This window comes from Bubalus bubalis, chromosome 21, assembly GCF_019923935.1.
Source record: "Bubalus bubalis isolate 160015118507 breed Murrah chromosome 21, NDDB_SH_1, whole genome shotgun sequence".
Taxonomy (NCBI): domain Eukaryota; kingdom Metazoa; phylum Chordata; class Mammalia; order Artiodactyla; family Bovidae; genus Bubalus; species Bubalus bubalis.
This window is the reverse complement of record NC_059177.1, coordinates 58,676,016-58,694,547: the sequence shown is the minus strand read 5'-3', so window position 1 is coordinate 58,694,547 and position 18,532 is coordinate 58,676,016. Positions and strand designations below refer to the sequence as shown.

Sequence of the window (18,532 nt, the reverse complement as noted above, 5' to 3'; positions counted from 1 at the left end):
TTTAATTTATGACTCTGAGAAAGTTGAGGGCCAGAGGGAACACAGAGCCTGGGTCTGCACGGCTGAGCCTGCCCCGGGCGGGCACACAGCACAGGGGGAAAGCACTTCCCAGTCACTTCCTCCCTGTGCCCGGCCCTGTCTCTGGCTGGGAGGCGTGGTGGTGTGAGAACTGGACGCATTTCCCCCCGGGCCTGACCAGGGCCTACATGGGGAAGTCAGACCAGGTAATAAGAACCCGGAAGTGGGTGGCCTTTCCTGATCACAGGCTACCGGCCCAGCACCCCCAGCACCCCCACTCCTACGGCCCCGGGGATCCAGAGGACACGTCTCACCCCCAGGTGACCTCATGGCGCGGCAAACACGCTTTTGAGACACAAGGCCACTCTGGCCAGAGCTTCGAGGGCGCCGTGTCCACAGAGTGGGCTCTCTGCACGTCCCCGTGCAGTGGCTGGGCCGGTGTCCGAGCCCTGGGTGGCGGGTCCTGCTCCTCGCCCACACCCCCTTCCTGTGTCTCCCCTCTCCCCACTGTAAAGAGCTCAAGCCCTGTCTCCCCCAACCACATCACAGAGAGAGGAAGATACACTCTAACCAGAAGACCAGACCTATACAGTGCAAAGCCTGACTACGTGATTTTCATTTTCCTCACCTCAGTCACCTCGTCTGTGAAATGGGACCAATACCAGCCACTTCACAAGGCTCTTAGAGGGTCAGAGAGGCCAGGGGTGTGCAAGGTTCAAAGACCCGAACGTCAGACACTGTCCTTTGTATCCTGTAGCTGGTTTAAAGCGTGGCTCAAACCTCTGTTAATTCCAGACCCACCAGAGCCAGGTGAGGGTGCCCTTCCTGACTGCAAGTCCTGGGCACCGGTGGGGCTTTGCCCAGCCTCAAGGGGCCGCTTCCCCGTCCCATGGCCGACGTCACCTAGCTCTGCTGAGGCCCTGGACACAACACGGTCTAGCCTGTGTGGGAGGGGCAGCCCTCAGCTGCGAGCCGGAGGGCGAACGCACACGCCACAGCCCACAACCGGGCCCTCCTCACCCAGGCTGCCCTCAGGGCCCCCAGTCAATGCCGCTGCACAGCAGGAGCAGCCCCGGGTCGGCCCGCAGCCAAAAGGAGGGGCCACCCATTCCCAGCTGGGAACAGCATCCTGGAGCCCCGGGCTCTGCAGAGACCCAGAGGCGACTGTCCACCACTCTGTGCAGACTAACTCATCTAAGGAGCGCCTCCCGGCACCCACCTTTTACAAATGGGGGAACTGAGGCACAGCAAGGCTAAGGAACGTGCCCCCGATCACACAGAGTCTACAGTATCCGCCTCCTAGCTGCTGGCCCCAGCCCCCTCCCTCAACAAATGACCCTGTGTCCCACGGCTCTTCACCCACAGAGGGGGACGCCCAGGCCCAGAAAGGGGATGTGACGCGACACCCGGGCTCCCGGGGAGGCCCCCTTCTCTGAAATAGTCAGGGTCAAGAACGGCCCTGACCGCGGCCGTAGCTCACACGACTGAGCTCTTACTATGATACGATAAGGCACTATTTTCAAGGTTTCCCTCGGAGAAATGCATCCAGTTCTCACACCACCAGGCCTCCCAGCCAGAGACAGGGCCAGGCACAGGGAGGAAGTGCTCACTTTGGCATGCAGACAGACACCCACGCTGCCTGGACCACGGGCCGTTCCGGGGAACCCGAACCAGGAGGCTCCCCGCTGAGGCTTTTTTCAAAGTTTCCGGTTTTCTTACTGGCCCTTGTCTCCTCCCACGGGATGGAACTCAGCAGCCCACACACACGTGTGTCCCCCAGTGACGTCGAAGGCTGTGGCCCTGGGCTTCCTCACCACCCAGAGGCCGGCTGTGTTTACACTGATCCCTCGGCACGTCGGGGGACAGGCAGCTTTTGTCCCCGAGACCCCACGCCACACCGAGACTGGCCTGGGGCAAGCGTGCTACCCGCAGAGAGCGGCAAGTCATAGGGAGCAAGGGCCTTGTCTGGCTGGCATCCAGCCGGAGTGTCTGGGGTCTGCGGTGTCCGGCAAGACACCAGGAGGACAGACAGAGTTTGTTATCTGCCTGCCAGCCAGCTGGCACGTTCGGGAATGCCTTGGGAATCCCCATAGCAGAGGCTACTAGACTCCTGTTCTGTGCTGCCGGGAACACACGAAAGGTTCCATTTGCGATGTGACTTGTTTTGCTGAAGATTACTGAGTCCCAGAGGAAGCACAGCCTGGCTGTGAAGAGCGCAGACCTCGGGGTCAGGCAGGCAGAGACCACATCTCAGCTGCTGGACTTGCTGGTGACCTGGGCAAGTCACGTAACCCTCCCCCAACTGAAAAAGAGGCACAGAAGACGCTCTTTCTCAAAAACTGCTTTGAGAACTAAGTCCTTCTCTGAGTTCGCCAAACAGCAACTGTTGCTGTTGTTTTTATTATTATTACAACAACCTTGGAACAAAGAGGAAAAAACAAGGCCGTCATAGCTTCCCCATCTATACACGGAGGGAGGGGACCCCGGCTGTGGCTCCACACCTGGGCCTGAAGTTCACAATGAACTATCTCCATGTCAGGAAGCTGCAAACCAAGGAAATAAAATGGAAAGAGCAGTCCTTTCCATCAAGGAGCAGAGAGGCTCCAGCCAAGTGCGAAGAAGGCGTTAAAAGCTATTAGAGTCTTCACGGCAAACAGAAGGGGGAGGAGTGGAAGCAGTGACACATTTTATTTCCTTGGGCTCCAAAATCACTGCAGATGGTGACTGCAGCCATGAAATTAAAAGACGCTTGCTCCTTGGAAGAAAAGCTATGACCAACCTAGACAGTGTATTAAAAAGCAGAGACATCACTTTGCCCACAAAGGTCCATCTAGTCAGAGCTGTGGTTTTCTCCAGTTGTCATGTACGGATGTGAGAGCTGGACCATTAGGATGAGCACCAAAGAACTGACACTTTCAAACTGTGGTGCTGGAAAAGACTCTCAAGAGTCCCTTGGATTGCAACAAGATCAAACCAGTCAATCCTAAAGGAAATCAACCCTGAATATTCATTGGAAAGACTGATGCTGAAGCTCCAATACTTCAGCCACCTGATGAGAAGAGCCGACTCACTGGAAAAGACCCTGATGCTAGGAAAGATGGAAAGCAGGAGGAGAAGCGGGCGACAGGGGATGAGATAGTTAGATAGCATCACTGACTCAACGGACGTGAATTTGAGCAAACTCCGGGAGGCAGTGAAGGACAGGGAAGCCTGGCGTGCTGCAGTCCATGGGATGGCAAAGAGTCAGATGCGCCTGAGCGACAACAAAGAGAGCAACTAAGTGGTTCAGCCCCCATTGCAGACTCCAGAAACCAGCCTTCAGCCCAGACACCAGCAAGATAGCGAGCAGAGGGGAGCATGCGGTGATGGGGCGGAAGGCTGCCAGCAGGCCGAGCAGCACAAGCCCCACGAGGCATCCGGGCCCACGTCACGGGTGAGAAGGCAAGGCTCAGACAGGGGAGATGACACGCTGAAAGCCACGCGGCTGGGAAGAGTCAGGTTCTGTGAAACCTGGAGGCCTGGGCGCTGGGCCGCATGGCTTCACACCAGTCATCTGTTCCCCTACGCCGAGCCCGGGGCCTGGCAGAGGCAGCTCTCGGTAACAGTTTGGTGAGTGAATAAAGGGACACAGGAAGTGTGACGTGGCCGCCCCGAGGCTGCACACGTCTCTCCAGAGAACAAGCCCCCGGGGGCCTGGGAGCGTGTGTGTCCACCGGCACGTGGTCGGTGCCGTGCACGAGCTTTGGCCCCGGGCTTGGGGGGCACATGCTCAATGCAGGTGCAGCCACAGCAGACGGAAGGTACCAGGCCACATCCTCCCCCACGATCACCGCCAGCTTCCCCTCAGGCAGTGTGAACAGCCAGATACTCTAAGGCCAGACCAATTAATTCTTCAAGAGCCGTAACGACCTTTAAACTCGTTACCGTTTGCTTTTGAGGACCAGTGACCAACTCCACTCAACAGCCCCTGGACAGACACACAAACACAGTCCAGGGGACCCGGGCCACCTCCAAGTCCGTGACCCCTGTGTTGCCTCTGGGCTTATTACCAGGTGGATTTTCCACATGTCATCACAATGCAGAGGAAATTTACAAAAGAGGAAGGAAGAAAATCCCGCAGGTCCTGGGTGGTGGGAAGAGCTGGGTGCTGAGCCGGTGACAGAGGCCAGGGTGGCCAGCCGGGCGAGGGCTCCCAGACCCGCTGGGAGGGCCTCGGGCCCCTCCGTGAAGCAGCGGCACCATCTCCTGTCACAGCCGGGGAAACTGAGGCTCACGGGGTATGGAAACTTGCATGACTTCACAGAGCTGAGCTGGGGTTTGCAATCAAGTCTGTTTGCCTCTCTGAGCCCCTCTTTCCTAATGCCCTGAGCTGCCCTGGACTCACGGATTCGCCCGGCAAACCGCAATCCCACGTTCCACAGAGCCCAGCCAGGTAACCCCGCACACACATGCACCCGGAGCTCCCGGGGCCCAGTCCAAACTCCTCGAGAAAGACCTATTTGTCCAGCCTCACACTGTCTGACTGTGCAGCCGGCAGCCTGTCCATGTTTCTGAACCAAAGCTGTGTAAATATTAGCACAACCAGCTCACAGTCCGACTTCCCTGAGTAAAGGCCTGAGAACAGTGGCAGGGCGGGCAGGGACGCTGCGCAGGCCGCCATCAGAACACGTGGGTTTACTCTGGGCTCGCCCTGGAAGACTCTGGTCAGGACCCTGGCCCCCTGCCTCACTGTGTCCATGTAGAAAGGGAGGGCAGGAGAGGCTTAGAGCACAGAGTGCCCAGGACAGGTTCCCAGCGTGCTGCTGGCCGGAGGTGGTCACGGCCATTCCAGGATGGGTGGTCTTGGACCTGTTACACACTGGGGGTGTCCCGAGGCCTCTGGAGCCTGCTGGGTCCCCTCTGGGCCACCGGAAAGGACTCTGGGTCGGGGGCAAGCTGGCTAAGCCTCCCCAGGCCAGGGCAGAGCTGACCCTCTCCCGCCCTCCTCCCAGGCATTCAGCAGCAAATGGGCCCCACCTGCTCAGAGGCCCAAGGAGGCGCTGTGCTCTGGGCCTGAGCAGAGGCCTACGAGCAGCTGCTTGTCACCAGCTCTGACCGCAAATGGGCCCCAGCGGGCCTCCCTGCAGCTGGAAGATTCAGACTGGCTGCGCGGAGGGCCTGCCAGTAAGAAGGGACGGGACCAGGAGACATGCAGGAGAGGTGGCGTTGCATCCCAGCAGGAAGGGAGAGGCTGGACAAGTCCTTGTGGACAGGCAGACCCCTCAGGACAATGACTCTGAGCTGTGCTCATGGCTGTGTCCCCTGGCCTGTGCTCCCACAAGGACAGTGGCTCCGGGCTGTGCTCAATGACCCAGAGCAGGGCCTGTACGCGGCCGGCACTCAACAAACCGCGGAACTGTGATGCTGACCACAGGAGGCACACCCCCAGCGCGCTGCCCGGCGATACGGGGACATGGGACAGGCAAGGAGAGCGATGCATACGAGTGCGGGGCAGACAGCTGTGTGCGGCAGCGGCACGTGTAGGATGTGAATATCATGGACCTCCCCCCGCTTCTCGGACTGCTGCCACCGACTCCAGACAGCTGGCCCTGCAGCTGCAGCCGGCCCGGCCTCCGCCCCAGACGCAAGGAGCGATGGGTCCTTGGGAACCGCACCCCCACAACCCCACGTACAGCCTCCAGCCCAGGGACTGGTGGGGGGGCGCAGGGGGCGGAGAGGGACATATGTGCATTCTCAGTGCAACTGCCAGACACGAGCTGCAGAATTTCTGAACTCAGAGATCAGACGGCTGCAGGTGGGTCCCCCCTCCCAGGAGGCCTGACACAAGCCAGGTCCGTTTGTCAACAAATCCCCTCTGCCCCCCAGCCCTGCTCCTCGAGGGGCCTGCAGACAGCTCGGGGGCAGCTGTGCTGGCGGGCAGAGCGAAGAAATCAATATTCCCAGCACACACACACACTCTCCCCCTCTCTCCGTAAACACAGGCCCGCAGATGCTCAGCCAGCCACCCACCCACAGGCCCCCGGAGCAGATCAGGGATGGTCTCTGGGACACACACTCATCCCCTCTGACTCCATCGCTGACCACACCAGACACACGTCGACAGAAACCCCCAACCCCGTGGCTCAGTCACGGCCACGCAGAACCCCACCTCCGGGCTCCAGCCGCCCCGGCGCACGCCCAGGTGCCCGGCCAGAGCGCCCCAGCGCACCTGCGCAGCCCCGCGCGCTCTCCCCCCGGGTCCTCCCGACACAGGCCCCGGTCCGGCAGCAACAGGCCTGCAGCCAGGCGCGGCACAGACCCCCGCTGGCCGCGCTTCCCCGGGCAGCGCCGGACACCCACTCCCAGCGGTCCCTCACGGCACTCGCCCGCGCGGGCTCCCGTCCGATAGTCACGGGGGCGCGCGAGCTCACACCGCCCCGCGGTCCCGGGCCCCGCACGCCCGCTCGCACCCTCCCGGCCCGGTCCTCACCCGCTGTCAAGCTCCAGCTCCAGCAGGGACTGCGTCCGCTCCGAGTTGCAGTGCAGGCACCACATGGCGGCCGCGGCGGGAGCTGGCGGGGCCGGGCGCGCGGGACCCGGGCCGACACCCGACCGCCCGCGCCCGGCCTGCCCGCCACGCGACCAGCTTGGGTCGCCCGGCCCAGCGCCCGCAGGTCCCCGCCGCTCCCGGCCCCAGGTCCGAGCCCCAGGCCGGCAGAGCCCGCCCCGCCGCCGCCCGCCAGGCGCAGCGCTAGGCCGGGCCGGAGGAATGTGGCCGGGGCGCGGGAGGGGCCGCGGGGGGCGGGGCTGTGGGGGAGGGGTGAGGGTGAGGGGCGGGGCCGCGGGGGGCGGGGCTGTGGGGGAGGGGTGAGGGGCGGGGCCGCGGGGGGGGGCGAGGCGGCGCGCCGGGGGCGGGGCGAAGCAGCAGGGGGCGTGGAGGTGGGCGGGACCCGCGCGCCGGGGGCGGGGCCTGAGCAGGGGCGGGATTCGCCCGCGGCAGCATTCCCCGCCCTAGCCATGGGCCCTCCCCTGGGAGGACTATTCACTGGCTCCAAGACGCGGCCCACTAGCAGACATATGTCCCTTACGAGCGTGTGAGCACAACAGATACAAAATCCCCAAACCAGCCAACTGTAGCCTACTCTGCCAACGGCGCCAAGCCCTGCCAATCCTGACTCTGGCCTCGGTTTATAAAACGGGGCTCGCGCTTTCCCGGATGCTGTGGCTCTGGGCTCTAACTCCCCTGCCCCAGAGACAAGGGAGTGGGTGCCCCCCCCGCCCCCGGGTCTGAGGACACCCTTTGGGGGGCTTTCTGATGAGGATCTGATGGAAGCAGCTTCTTTCTCCTTAAGCCCTCCAGACCCTCTGCCCTCCCCCCACCCACAGAACAACGTCCAGACCCCCAGGCAAGCTTAAAGTGATCCTAACTAGCATTTTAGAGGTTTTTACTGATATTTGGTCCTCAGTTACAACACTGTGATGCAGTTACTACTGGTCCCGCTTGTCAAAAGGGGAAACTGAGGCTGAGTTTAACTGGATTAAAGAAGAGGCTCTCCCTCCCCCTCATGGCTTTCTCTTGGATGAGCCATAGTGGCATGTCGTTCTCAGTTGGCACATCTCTATTCTGTGTCCTTGGGCGCCTTAAGGCAGGCACAGTGCATGGCCCCGGCACTTGTGGAATGCTCAGATGTGGTTGGGAGACTCCTCAAGCAGACAGGAGCAGAGCCCCGCCTCCCCAGGGCCGCCCCATCCTCAGGTGCCTCTCCTGGAGGGCCAGGCAGCTGGCAGGCCTGCAGGGGCGGAAGCCGTGGGAAGCCACGCTTGCAGGGGCTTCTTTACGTGCCCTTTTGAATCTTGCATTTGCAGGGGGGCCAACGAGAAGCATTATTCCCAGATGGGGACCTGGGGCCGGTGAGGAACAGTGGAGGAGGAGGGCTGGGCTGGCTCAGCCTGCAGCTCGGCAAGAGGCAGGCCCCAGGGCTCCCGGGCAAGAGGCTGGGCAGCAATGCACAGCCCATCTCCACACCCCTCCTCTTCACTTCTGATGTTTTCTTTGATACATTAAAAATAAATGAAGACAGAATGGGAGAAACTGTTTTCAAATTATGCATCTGATAAGGTCTAGTATGTGAAAAAGCTGGCTTGAAACTCAACATTCCAAAAACTCACATCATGGCATCCAATCCTATCACTTCATGGCAAATAAAAAGGGGAAATGTGGAAGCAGTGGCAGATTTTATTTTCTTGGGCTTCAAAATCACTGCAGACAGTGACTGCAGCCATGAAGTTAAAAGACGCTTGCTCCCTGGAAGAAAAGCTATGACAAACCTAGAGAGCATATTACAAAGCAGAGACATCACTTTGCTGACAAAGGTCCATACAGTCAGAGCTATGGTTTTTCCAGTAGTCATGTATAGATGTGAGAGTTGGACCATAAAGAAGGCTAGGTGCTGAAGAATTATGCTTTCCAACTATAGTGCTGGAGAAGACTCTTGAGAGTCCCTTGGACTGTAAGGAGATCAAATCAGTCAATCCTAAAGGAAATCAACCCTGAATATTCATTGGAGGGACTGATGCTGAAGCTGAAGCTTCAATAATTTGGCCACCTAATGGGAAGAGCCGACTCACTGGAAAAGACCCTGATTCTGGGAAAGATTGAAGATAGAAGGAAAAGAGGGCGGCAGAGGATGAGATGGTTAGATAGCATCACCAACTCAATGAACAATGAATTCATTTGTTCAATAAATTTGAGCAAACTCAGGGAGATAGTGGAGGGCAGAGGAGCCTGGCGGGCTGCAGTCCACGGGGTCACAAAGAGTTGGACATGACTTAGTGACTGAACAACAGCAACAACAATCCATGTTAGATAAAGGATGCTTACAACTCAACAATAAAATGGCAAATAACCCAATTTAAAAAATGGGCAAAGGGGATTTCCCTGGTGGTGCAGTGGATAAGAATCCACCTGCCAAAACAGGAGACACAGGTTCAATCCCTGGTCCAGGAAGATTTCGCATGCCTCATGGCAACCAAGCCCGTGCAGCATAGCTACTGAGCCTGTGCTCTAAGCCCACAAGCTGCAGCCACTGAGCCTGTGTGTAGAGAGCCTGTGCTCTGCAACAGGAGACGCCACCTCAGTGAGAAGTGTGCACACCACAGCGGAGAGGAGCCCCTGCGGGCCGCAGCTAGAGAAAGCCCACACATCAGCTGTGAGGACCCAGGGCAGCCAAATAAATAAATAAGAATTGTTAACAATGGGCAAAGGATCCAAGCAGGTATTTCTCCAGAGAAGATATATGAACGGCCAATAAGCACATGAAAAGAGGCTCAGCATCACTGATCATTAAGGGAATGTGAATCAAAGCCACAGTGAGGTGCATCAGTCGACCACCACTAGGAGGGCTGAGTCCAGCCACCCAGGGCTCTGGAAGCAGCCTGGCTGGGGGTGGGGAGATGGGCGGGGACACAGTTGGCAGGGTTGAAATAGTCCAGTTAGGGAGGGGGGTGGAGAACTCCCACCCCAGCCTGGCCTGCCCTCTAAAAATAGGCTGTAATAAATGGGGCCAAGAGAGTTCCCCTCAGCTGTGGAGTGCTCCACACACAGCTCACAACCCGGATTCTCCAAGGATTCCAGGCGCTTCTCCAGGCCCAGGGCCTCCCCGCTCGCCAGGACAGTCTTGGCCACAGAGTTCCGGCTGGGATTTGGGGAAGGGCATTGAATTTCCCTGTTAGCGTTTGGACTACAGAGGATGGAGTCCCGGGAAACCAGCCACCTCTTCGTTCTCTTGTTTTCTCTTCCTGCAGAGTGTGCCTTTTGCTTCTGCTGTCAACTGCCTCACAGATGAATAATTCAAGGAATCTTGAGGCGAGTGAGAGAAGTTCCAGCCTGGAGAGGTGGAGAAAGCCAGTTTTTCTGCGGAGTGGAAATGACCAGACCGGGCAAGAAATCTTACACGTGCCGTCTGGGCAAAGTGTTTAGGCTTCTGAGCCTCTGTTTCCTCAACTGTAAAGGGAGGCTCATCACCCACCTCTCCCCTGGCTAATTCACCTTGCCCATTCGTTTAATTTAGCAAACACACGTTAGTGCTCACTCCATGCCTGCGCTTTGAGGCGCAGTTGGGGAGACACTGCCCTGTGTATGATGTTATGATAGTCTGGAGAAAGTAGCTTGTCACTCTGCCCGACAAGAGGCTCCAAAGATGAAGGGACAGTTAGGCTGGGGCCTTGAGGGGTGAGTAGGAGCCCGCCTACAAGGCAAGAAAGGAATGAAAATGTTTCATTTCACTGTATCGTCCTAGGCTTCAGTCCTGATCTACTTGCCTTGGCCCATGTCACACGCCCACCCACAACTTGACCTCACCCCCTCCCTGGACTTGTGACAGTACCCCCCTCCCCATCTTCCACAGCCTTCCTGCTCTCCAGACCTGTGGCACCTACGCCCCCAAAGGCTGACTACGCAGTCCCTCTCCCACAGACCTCCTCCTGCATCGTCTTGTCTGGCTCCAATCTCCAGCCCTCGTCAGCCCTCCAGCAACACCCTCCATGGTGCTGGCCCCCAGCTAGGATTTGGGTTTCAACTTTTGATGCGACGCCCCCCAGAAACTCACCCAGACTTGCCCGCCATCAAAGTCAGAAACTCCCCTTTCACGCTGTCCCATTCCCCTGTCCCTGCTCTCCCATCACAGCCAAGAGCTGTGCTGTCCTTGCCGGGCAGAGCTGGGCCTGCGTCCTTCTCTATAGCATTCCCTGTGCCTACTATGGGCCTGGAACACTGAGGTGCTCAGCTGAATAAGTCAGAGGCAAATTTAGGCCTGGGAGGCGAGTCTTGCCCCCTGTCTGCTGTTTTAAATAAAGTTTTATTGGAACGCAGTCACACTCACTCAATTCTGCACTATCTATGGATACTTTTGCGTCACAATAAAGTTGAAAGAGACTTATTATGGCTAGCAAGCCTCAAGCGGCTCTCCGTCATTTTCCCAGCAATGGGGCTCAGATGTGGCCATTGCTGCACATAACTGGCCTGGTCTCAGACACCTGTCGCCACGCCAGAGGAATTTTAAGTCCAACCACAAAAATCTCACTGGGACTTGGGTTGGCCAAGACCAGACCACGACGGTGAGATGAGAGGGGCCTTAATGTGAGCACACCCTAGAACCTGAGAGCCAGAAGGGGCCTTGGTGACCTGGTGCTGCTGCCCACTGTTCAGATGAGGAACCTGAGTCCCCAGGTCAGTGCGGGGTGCAGCCACGAACTGGGCATCTTTTCCTTAGCGCCTCCCTCCCAGTGCTCAGGCAAAGTACGCCCCAGACGGAGGGAACCGTCATGGCTGGAGGTATAAGGAGCGCTTAAATGAACAGTAAACGTTGGATGCAGTTGTTATGATGCCAACAGGTGACAAATGGATGGATGGCCCCGTAAGGGCCTGGGAGAGCTCCTCCAGGAGGGCTGCGGACATCAGAACCACATGGTGGGGCCCAGGGGCAAGGAAGAGGAAACCCCGCTCCACGGAGCGACCGCATGACGCCCAGTGGTGCTCGGTGAGTGATGAAGTGGACCAAACAGCCAGCAACGGTCACTTCCTCCAAGAAGCCCTCCGAGCCTGGGTCCCCGGAGCACTTGCCTCCCCCACCACCCCCCGGCACAGCAGATGTTGGTTTGTTGCAGAAGTAAAGGAAGATGGGAGTGGTGGCCACAGATGAGAACACGCTCACTGCATCCCTCCCCAGGCTGGCTGCTCCTGGGGGCACACACTCTCCCTGTCCCTCTGCTGAGTCCAGCCAGGTGATACGGACTGCTTGTCCTGAAGCCCTGGAGACAGGGTCCATGGGCAAAAGGCCTATGGCTACCAAGTGCTGCAGCCATTTGAGTTAGGAGTCTGTACAAGTGGATGGGAAATGGCCATTTGCCGGATTTCTTGCAGATTCAAGGGGCCTGACAATATCAAGAAGAAAATTAGAAGCAAGAAGTTGAACTGCTTTCACCAGTGACAGGCTCTTCCCTGACCCCCGTCAGCGCCAGAATGACACTGCTCACCACCCTCTCCCCGCCAGGTGCCCCGCCAGCCCCAGGACATGATCACCGGCACCCCCACCGCAGCCCGTCACGCTCAGCCCTCTCCTCCTGGCTGGTGGCGCAAGGATGCCAGATCCTTGGGAGCCGGGGGTGTGACCCATGACATTTGCACCAAGTCCCTCCCCTGGGGACAAGCTCTAGGAAACGCTCCGGTCTGTCCAGGGCTGGCCTGAGCCCACTCTGCCTGAGAACAGCCCAGGCCACCCCCAGATAAAGCACAGCCTCATTCTCCCCATCCTGTCTGCGTGCGTGCGTGCTAAGTCACTTCAGTCGTGTCCAACTCTTTATAACACTCTAGACTGTAGCTCACCAGGCTCCTCTGTCTGTGGGATTCTCCAGGCAAGACTATTGGAGTGGGTTGCCATGCCCTCCTCCAGGGGATCTTCCCGATCCAGGGATCGAACCCCCAGCACCTGTGAGTCCTTCGTTGCAGGAGGATTTTTATCTGAGCCACTGGGGAAGCCCCTCCATCTGGTCTAATCCCCCTTAAAGTTCACCTCCGCCTGGTTATCTGGCTCAGTTACTTGCTCCCTGGTTTACTGTCCCTCCTCCATCACCAGGGTGTCCCCAGCATCTGGAAGGTGCCTGGTGGACAGTAGGTGCTCAGGAAATCTGTGATGAGCTGAAGGATCGTGTTGAACCGGGTTCACTCTGGTTCAGGGCCAGCACGAGGCCAGTCTGGTCCCATTTGATCTGAGCCAATGCCCCTTTTCACGTGAAACTGATCTTCAGAAAAACTGATTCTCATAACCAGGGTGATTCTCATAACTTAAGGAACCTGTGAGCTAAAGCATCTTTAAAAAGAGGAACCCCTGGGGGCAAAGCGAACGACCGTCCCTGACGTATGTGGGTTTCTTTCCCAGTAGCTGCGCTTCACTGGGGGCCACCTGCACCAGGCAGGTAGAGGGGGTGGCGAGGCCTTGCCCTGCGTGGCCAACCCTGCTGGCAGCACAAATTCCTATCCGTTGCATCCACTTGGCCACCAAGGGCCAGCCAAGCGAGCCCCAGCGGCCCTCTGCTTTAATGAATAGATGCGTTCATTTATTACAGCAGCAAGCGCTCCGCTGCCTGGTTTGCAAACGGACGCCACTAAGTGCTCCTAAAACAACAGCTTCTCTTAAGTGGGTTAAACATTCCCCGCTGCGATCTGCTTTATGTTATTGATTTACCCAACCCCTTCCGTGGTCCTTGGGCTTCCCCTGCGGCTCAGCTAGTAAAGAATCTGCCTGCAATGCGGAAGACCTGGGTTCGATCCCTGGGTTGGGAAGATCCCCTGGAAAAGGGAACGGCTACCCACTGCAGTATTCTGGCCTGGAGAATCCCATGGACTCTATAGTCCGTGGGGTCACAAACAGCTGGACACGACTGAGCGACTTGCACTTTCACTGGTCCCAGCGGGAGGAAGACTTCATCCAGCTTGACCCGGCTCCTCGGACTCGGAGTCAGCGGGCATAGGGCAGGTGCGATGTCTCACTCACTAGTTGAATAAACGGATAACTGGGCACAGGTACTTTCCTGAATGTGGTCAGTGAGTGCCCACCAGGCACAGGCCGGGCGCCGCAGAGGGTCCAAGACACAGCAGACGCGGAGTGGTCAGTGAGTGCCTGCCAGGCACAGGCTGGGCGCCGCAGAGGGTCCAAGACACAGCAGACGTGGAGTGGTCAGTAAGTACCCGCCAGGCACAGGCCGGGCGCTGCAGAGGGTCCAAGACACAGCAGACGCGGAGTGGTCAGTAAGTACCCGCCAGGCACAGGCCGGGTGCTGCAGAGGGTCCAAGACACAGCAGACGCGGGCCCTGCCCTCGGGAAGTTGGGTGGCTGGGGCTGGAAGGAAGCAACCCATACTGGTTGGAGCCAGCCCAGTCTCCACACACATGTTCACACGATCTCGATACTCGCCCGACAAGGCGGGCTCACATCTCAGTTTCTCACGGAGGCCCCAAAGCCCAGAGAAGGTAAGTAATTTGTGCAAAGACACACAGCCTGCTAATGACGGCACTGAGCTGAGAAGCAGGGACGCCGACACTCAGCCCGCGACTTGCCCTCCACCAGTGAGAGACTCAAGAGTGTGGCCCCAGCAGCAGCTGCAGGCCTGCGGGGAATTCCGAGCGATGCTCATTCTCACCCTGCAGTGATTCTGATGTCTGCAGGAGTCTGAGGATCCCTGCGCTGCTCCAGGGAACTAAGGTGGGTGATCAGTGCAATCATGCGATTGACCTGGCACAGGGGCAGGAACAACTGTGGGCTGAGGGATGGCCATCAGGGAGGGCTTCCTGGAGCAGGTGAAGCCTGGACTGGGATCTGCGGCACAAATGGGAACTCACTGCAGGGCACTCCGGGTACAGGAACAGCCTATACGGGGGTGTGAAGTGTGGGGATGGGTGAGCTGTGAGGAATGAGGCCGGAGGACAGGGCAGGGGCTTCATTTTATAGGAGGGTGTTGGAGGGGTGGGGGAGCCGGCAGAAGTGGCCTGGATTTATCCCCAGGTTAGTTTTCCAAGCAACCACACAACACCTGTGTGCCAATTGCTTAATAGTATTCTGTATATCAGCACACATTATATCTGCTCCATCAGTGAAAAGTCATTCGTGCCCAGCATATATTGAATTTTGTCATAAAAGTAAATCACCCCAACCGAACACTGTTATAGAACCCCGCTCAGAGTTTGTTATCAGCAGAAGGCCCGTGCTTGAGGCTCGCTCTTTGTTTAAAACAGAGATTAAAAGTATAGAAAATCCATGTTACAGACGGCAGCTATAAAACAGAAGGATGCTTGCTGTATTCTGATACGGAAGGAGATACAAGATATATTACAAGGAAGGGGTAAACACACACACAGACACACACACACAGAGACACACACGCACTCTGACAGACATATCTCTGGGTGATGACTACCTCTGGGGGCTGGGGCGGGGGGCGCTCACTGTCTGTCTTGCAGCCTCTTTTATATACTAGTTTCATTAAAATATATTGCTTCCTACAAAATAAGGACCTATAGTTAAGCGTTTTTGGAGTGATAAAGAGCCGTGAAAGAGACCGTCGGTGTAATGTGTAATCTGTAATCTAATCGGAGGGGCTGAAAGAGCCTGGAGGGGAACAGCTTTCTCCTGGGGCAGGGTACATCTGACAGTTCCACGTCACTGAATGTAGCATCCGTGGCTCACCTGGAATCATCCCATGCCCACCTGTGGCCTGCATCTCACACTAACAGAAACCCAGGGATCTGAGAATATACTCTGCAGCAAGACATAACACCGAGATGAGGTCAGGGCCCCGCAGGCGGGGGAGGGCTGCCTGGTTGCCAGGGGGACGGGAGGCGGGGTTCCAGGGCTGGGGTCCCCTCCTCCCGGGATGTGGGCCTCCCTGCATCCTGAACAGAGAACGACAGCCCCAGGGAGCGCTTTGGGCACCGAGGCCGAGGGCCTGCCGCCGGATGCCGCGGTCTCTGAGCCAGTTATCGAGTCCCAGTTACTTAGTCCAGGTAAGGAAACCGGGACACGGAGGGCTTCGTGGCTGGTGGCCCCTGAGCTGGTCGGCGCAGAGCCGGGATTCCAGCCCGGGGGTCCACGTGTGAAAAGTCTCGGGCTGCAGAGAGAACCTGTGCCCACGACAGAGGAGTAGAGCTCGAGGCTCAGCCTGGGTCCCCCGGGGACTCTCAGAGCACAGCCACCCTGAGCATCTCTTAGGAAGCACGACCCACAGACAGCTCTGGCCTCGCTGGTAATTTCCATAAACGACTGTAATGTATGTGTAAACAACACAGATATCAAGGTTTGGAACCCCCTGGAGTGTCAGAAACGCAGTTTGTAATTACAAGCGCACAGCAATTTGTTCCCTTTCAGGCACGTCTGCAGTAATTATCACCCTGGTGAAAGGTGACCACACGGAGCGCAGCGCGGGGACCTCTCCCAGGACTCCTCCTTCCCCTCCCGCGGTGCCCGGTCCCGGGGGCTCCCGGGGGGCCTGTCCCGGGGCTCGGCCCTGCTCGTGGGCACCCAAGCACGGACAGTGATGGCCCAGGTGTTAGCGATCCCGCTCTGGAACGCATGCCCCGGTCGGAAGGACACGTCTTCACTGAACGCACATCGGCTCCCCTGTGCTTCCAGCCCACTGCCAGGTGCGGGGACCCCGGGGTAGGGGGGGCAGGGGAAGCACTGCCAGGCCCTGCAGGCCTCCTGGGGGCCCCGGCCTGGCTGGACCAACCGTCCCTGGGCACTCACAGTGTGCCCGTGCCCGCCTGCGAGGGGGCGTCTCGTCATCCGCACCACACTGGCCGAGGCGGCGGAGTGGAGGTCTGGACCCCAGCACTCCCCTGCAGGGGCTGGTTTCGCCCAGCTGTCCCCTGGTCGGGCTGGGTGGCAAATTTAGATCGGCTTAAAACGTCAGCTCAGGTCACAGCTGATGGATGGTCCCGGAGGGATGAAAGACGGAGAGCCGGCAACTGCGGGCAGGAGCCCCTGAACCGGCGGTCCGGGCGCCACTTGGGGTGCTCGGGAGGGCGGAGTGGGGCGCGGCCCCACCCTGGCCTGACCAGTGCCGCCCCGACCCCACCAGTCCCGCGCGGGGCCCGCGCCCTCTGCCGTCCCGCTGGAGAACTGCAGTCTGCCCTCCAGCCCTAAGCGGACCGGGCAGCCCACCCGCCACCGCCGAGGGGCCAGCGCCCCCTGCCGTCCTGCTGGAGAACTGCAGTCTGGCCCTCCAGCCCCAAGCGGACTGCACAGCGTGGTGCCCACAGGGGCAGCTGTGCCAACCTCTGGACACCCCGTTAAGCTTCCCCTTCAGATCTCCTCCTTCCTGCACCACCGAACACAACCTCCCCCACCGTCACACAGCAGGGGGGCGGCTGGGTCAGGAAGCAGAGCCAGGACTCAAACCTAACGTCACTGACGTTTCAATCTGAGTCACTGATCTAAGGAGGCTGAAACCCTGGCTCCTCGCTGCTTAAGAAATAAGCACCAGGGACTTGCCTGGTGGCCCGGTGGTTAGGACTCCGTGTTCCCAATGCAGAGGCCGGGGTTCAATCCCCTGGTCAGGGAGCTAGACCCTACACGCCACAACTAAGGACCCCACATGCCACAGTGGAGATCGAAGGTCCTGCCCGCCGCGACTAAGACCCAATGCAGCTACACGAATAAATAAACATCTTTAACGAGAGAGAGAGATTGACACCGGACTCTTCACCATGCCCCTAAACCCTTGCGGTTTCCGCCTCCGCCGGCCTGGCCCCTCCCACTCACCCACCCCGGGTGGCGCTAGTGGTAAAGAACCCTCCTGCGAATGCAGGAGGCGTGAGAGACAAGGGTTCGATCCCTGGGTCGGGAAGATCCCCTGGAGGGGGGCACGGCAACCCACCTGAGTATTCTTGCCTGGAGAATCCCATGGGCAGAGGAGCCTGGAGCGGTGTAGTTCATGGGGTTGCAAAGAGTCAGACACAACTGAAGTGACTTAGCACACACACCCTCCCACTTGGCTCCAGCCTCACACCGAGTGAGCTGGCTCCTGCCCCTGGGCCTTTGCACATCCCGTCCCCTCTGCCTGGTGCTCTCTTTCAGCTACGTATTCCCGACTCCACCTTCATGACTCAGCTCCAAAAGGATGAAAGTCATGTCTGTGGGTCTCACTGTGTATTTCCAGCCTGGCAGGTACTGGGTGCTGGAGAAAACCTTGTGGATGAGATAGTACGTCTAGTTCACGTGAGTCTGTGTCCTCGAGTCAACGTGCCTTCATAGATAAAGAGGTCCTGCTCAGGGGCTGGGCCCAGACGTGAGGGTCCTCCATACTTGAGCTATGGGGGGACATGGTTGTTGCTGTTAGTGGCTCGGTTGTGTCCGACTCTTTGCGACCCCGTGGACTGTAGCCCGCCAGGCTCCTCTGTCCATGGGGATTTCCCAGACAAGAACACTGAAGTGGGTTGCCATTTCCTCCTCCAGGGGATCTTCCCGGACCAGGGATTGCACCCATGTTTCCTGCTTGGCAGGTGGATTCTTTACCGCTGCATCGCCGGGTGGTAGTAACAGGTGCTCAAGTGGCGGGCTTGGCTGAGGAGCTCCGCCCAGGAGCGGCCAGAGCTGAGGCGAGGACCCAGGTCTACCCTGAGCCAGGGCCGCGCTCCCCCTGAAGATTCTCTGGGCTGGGTCTACTCAAGCTGCTCCCACCGATGCAGGAGGGTGTTTGGAGGTGCCTCTCCCCCGGGTACCAGCAGAGTCCTGGAGGGAGATTCTAGAGAACTGAGCAGAGGAAGCCCGTCTCAGAGGAGAGGAAACACCTCACCAGGCAGCTGTCCGCCAGTGAGCGGCCGGGTCTGTGCGTGAATCCAGAAACGGCGCCCTCTTCTGGCGGACACCGCGTCTCACCAGCTTGCAGCTTGGCAGCAGCGCTTTGCCAGCTGTTCTTGCACAGGGCACAACCTGAGCAACTGCACACTGGCAGCGCCTGGAGCTCGGCCCCGCTGGGCGACGGC

The 18,532-nt window shown here is 58.7% G+C and overlaps 1 protein-coding gene across 9 annotated transcripts in view; it reads right to left on the bottom strand.

The window, feature by feature from the left end:
• Positions 1–18,532, bottom strand: part of IQSEC1 (IQ motif and Sec7 domain ArfGEF 1) — a 143,856-nt gene that overhangs the window by 46,544 nt on the left and 78,780 nt on the right. For 2 of the 9 annotated variants that reach the window (XM_025272451.3, XM_025272453.3), the window contains exon 1: positions 6,488–6,734. The exons of 5 other annotated variants lie outside the window; for them this stretch is intronic. In XM_025272451.3, coding sequence (XP_025128236.3) covers positions 6,488–6,552 — 65 coding nt within the window. In that variant the 5' untranslated portion in view covers positions 6,553–6,734. Of the gene's footprint in view, positions 1–6,487; positions 6,738–18,532 lie in introns of those variants that run through there. 2 more of the 9 variants (XM_025272446.3, XM_025272449.3) reach the window with 2 other exon arrangements.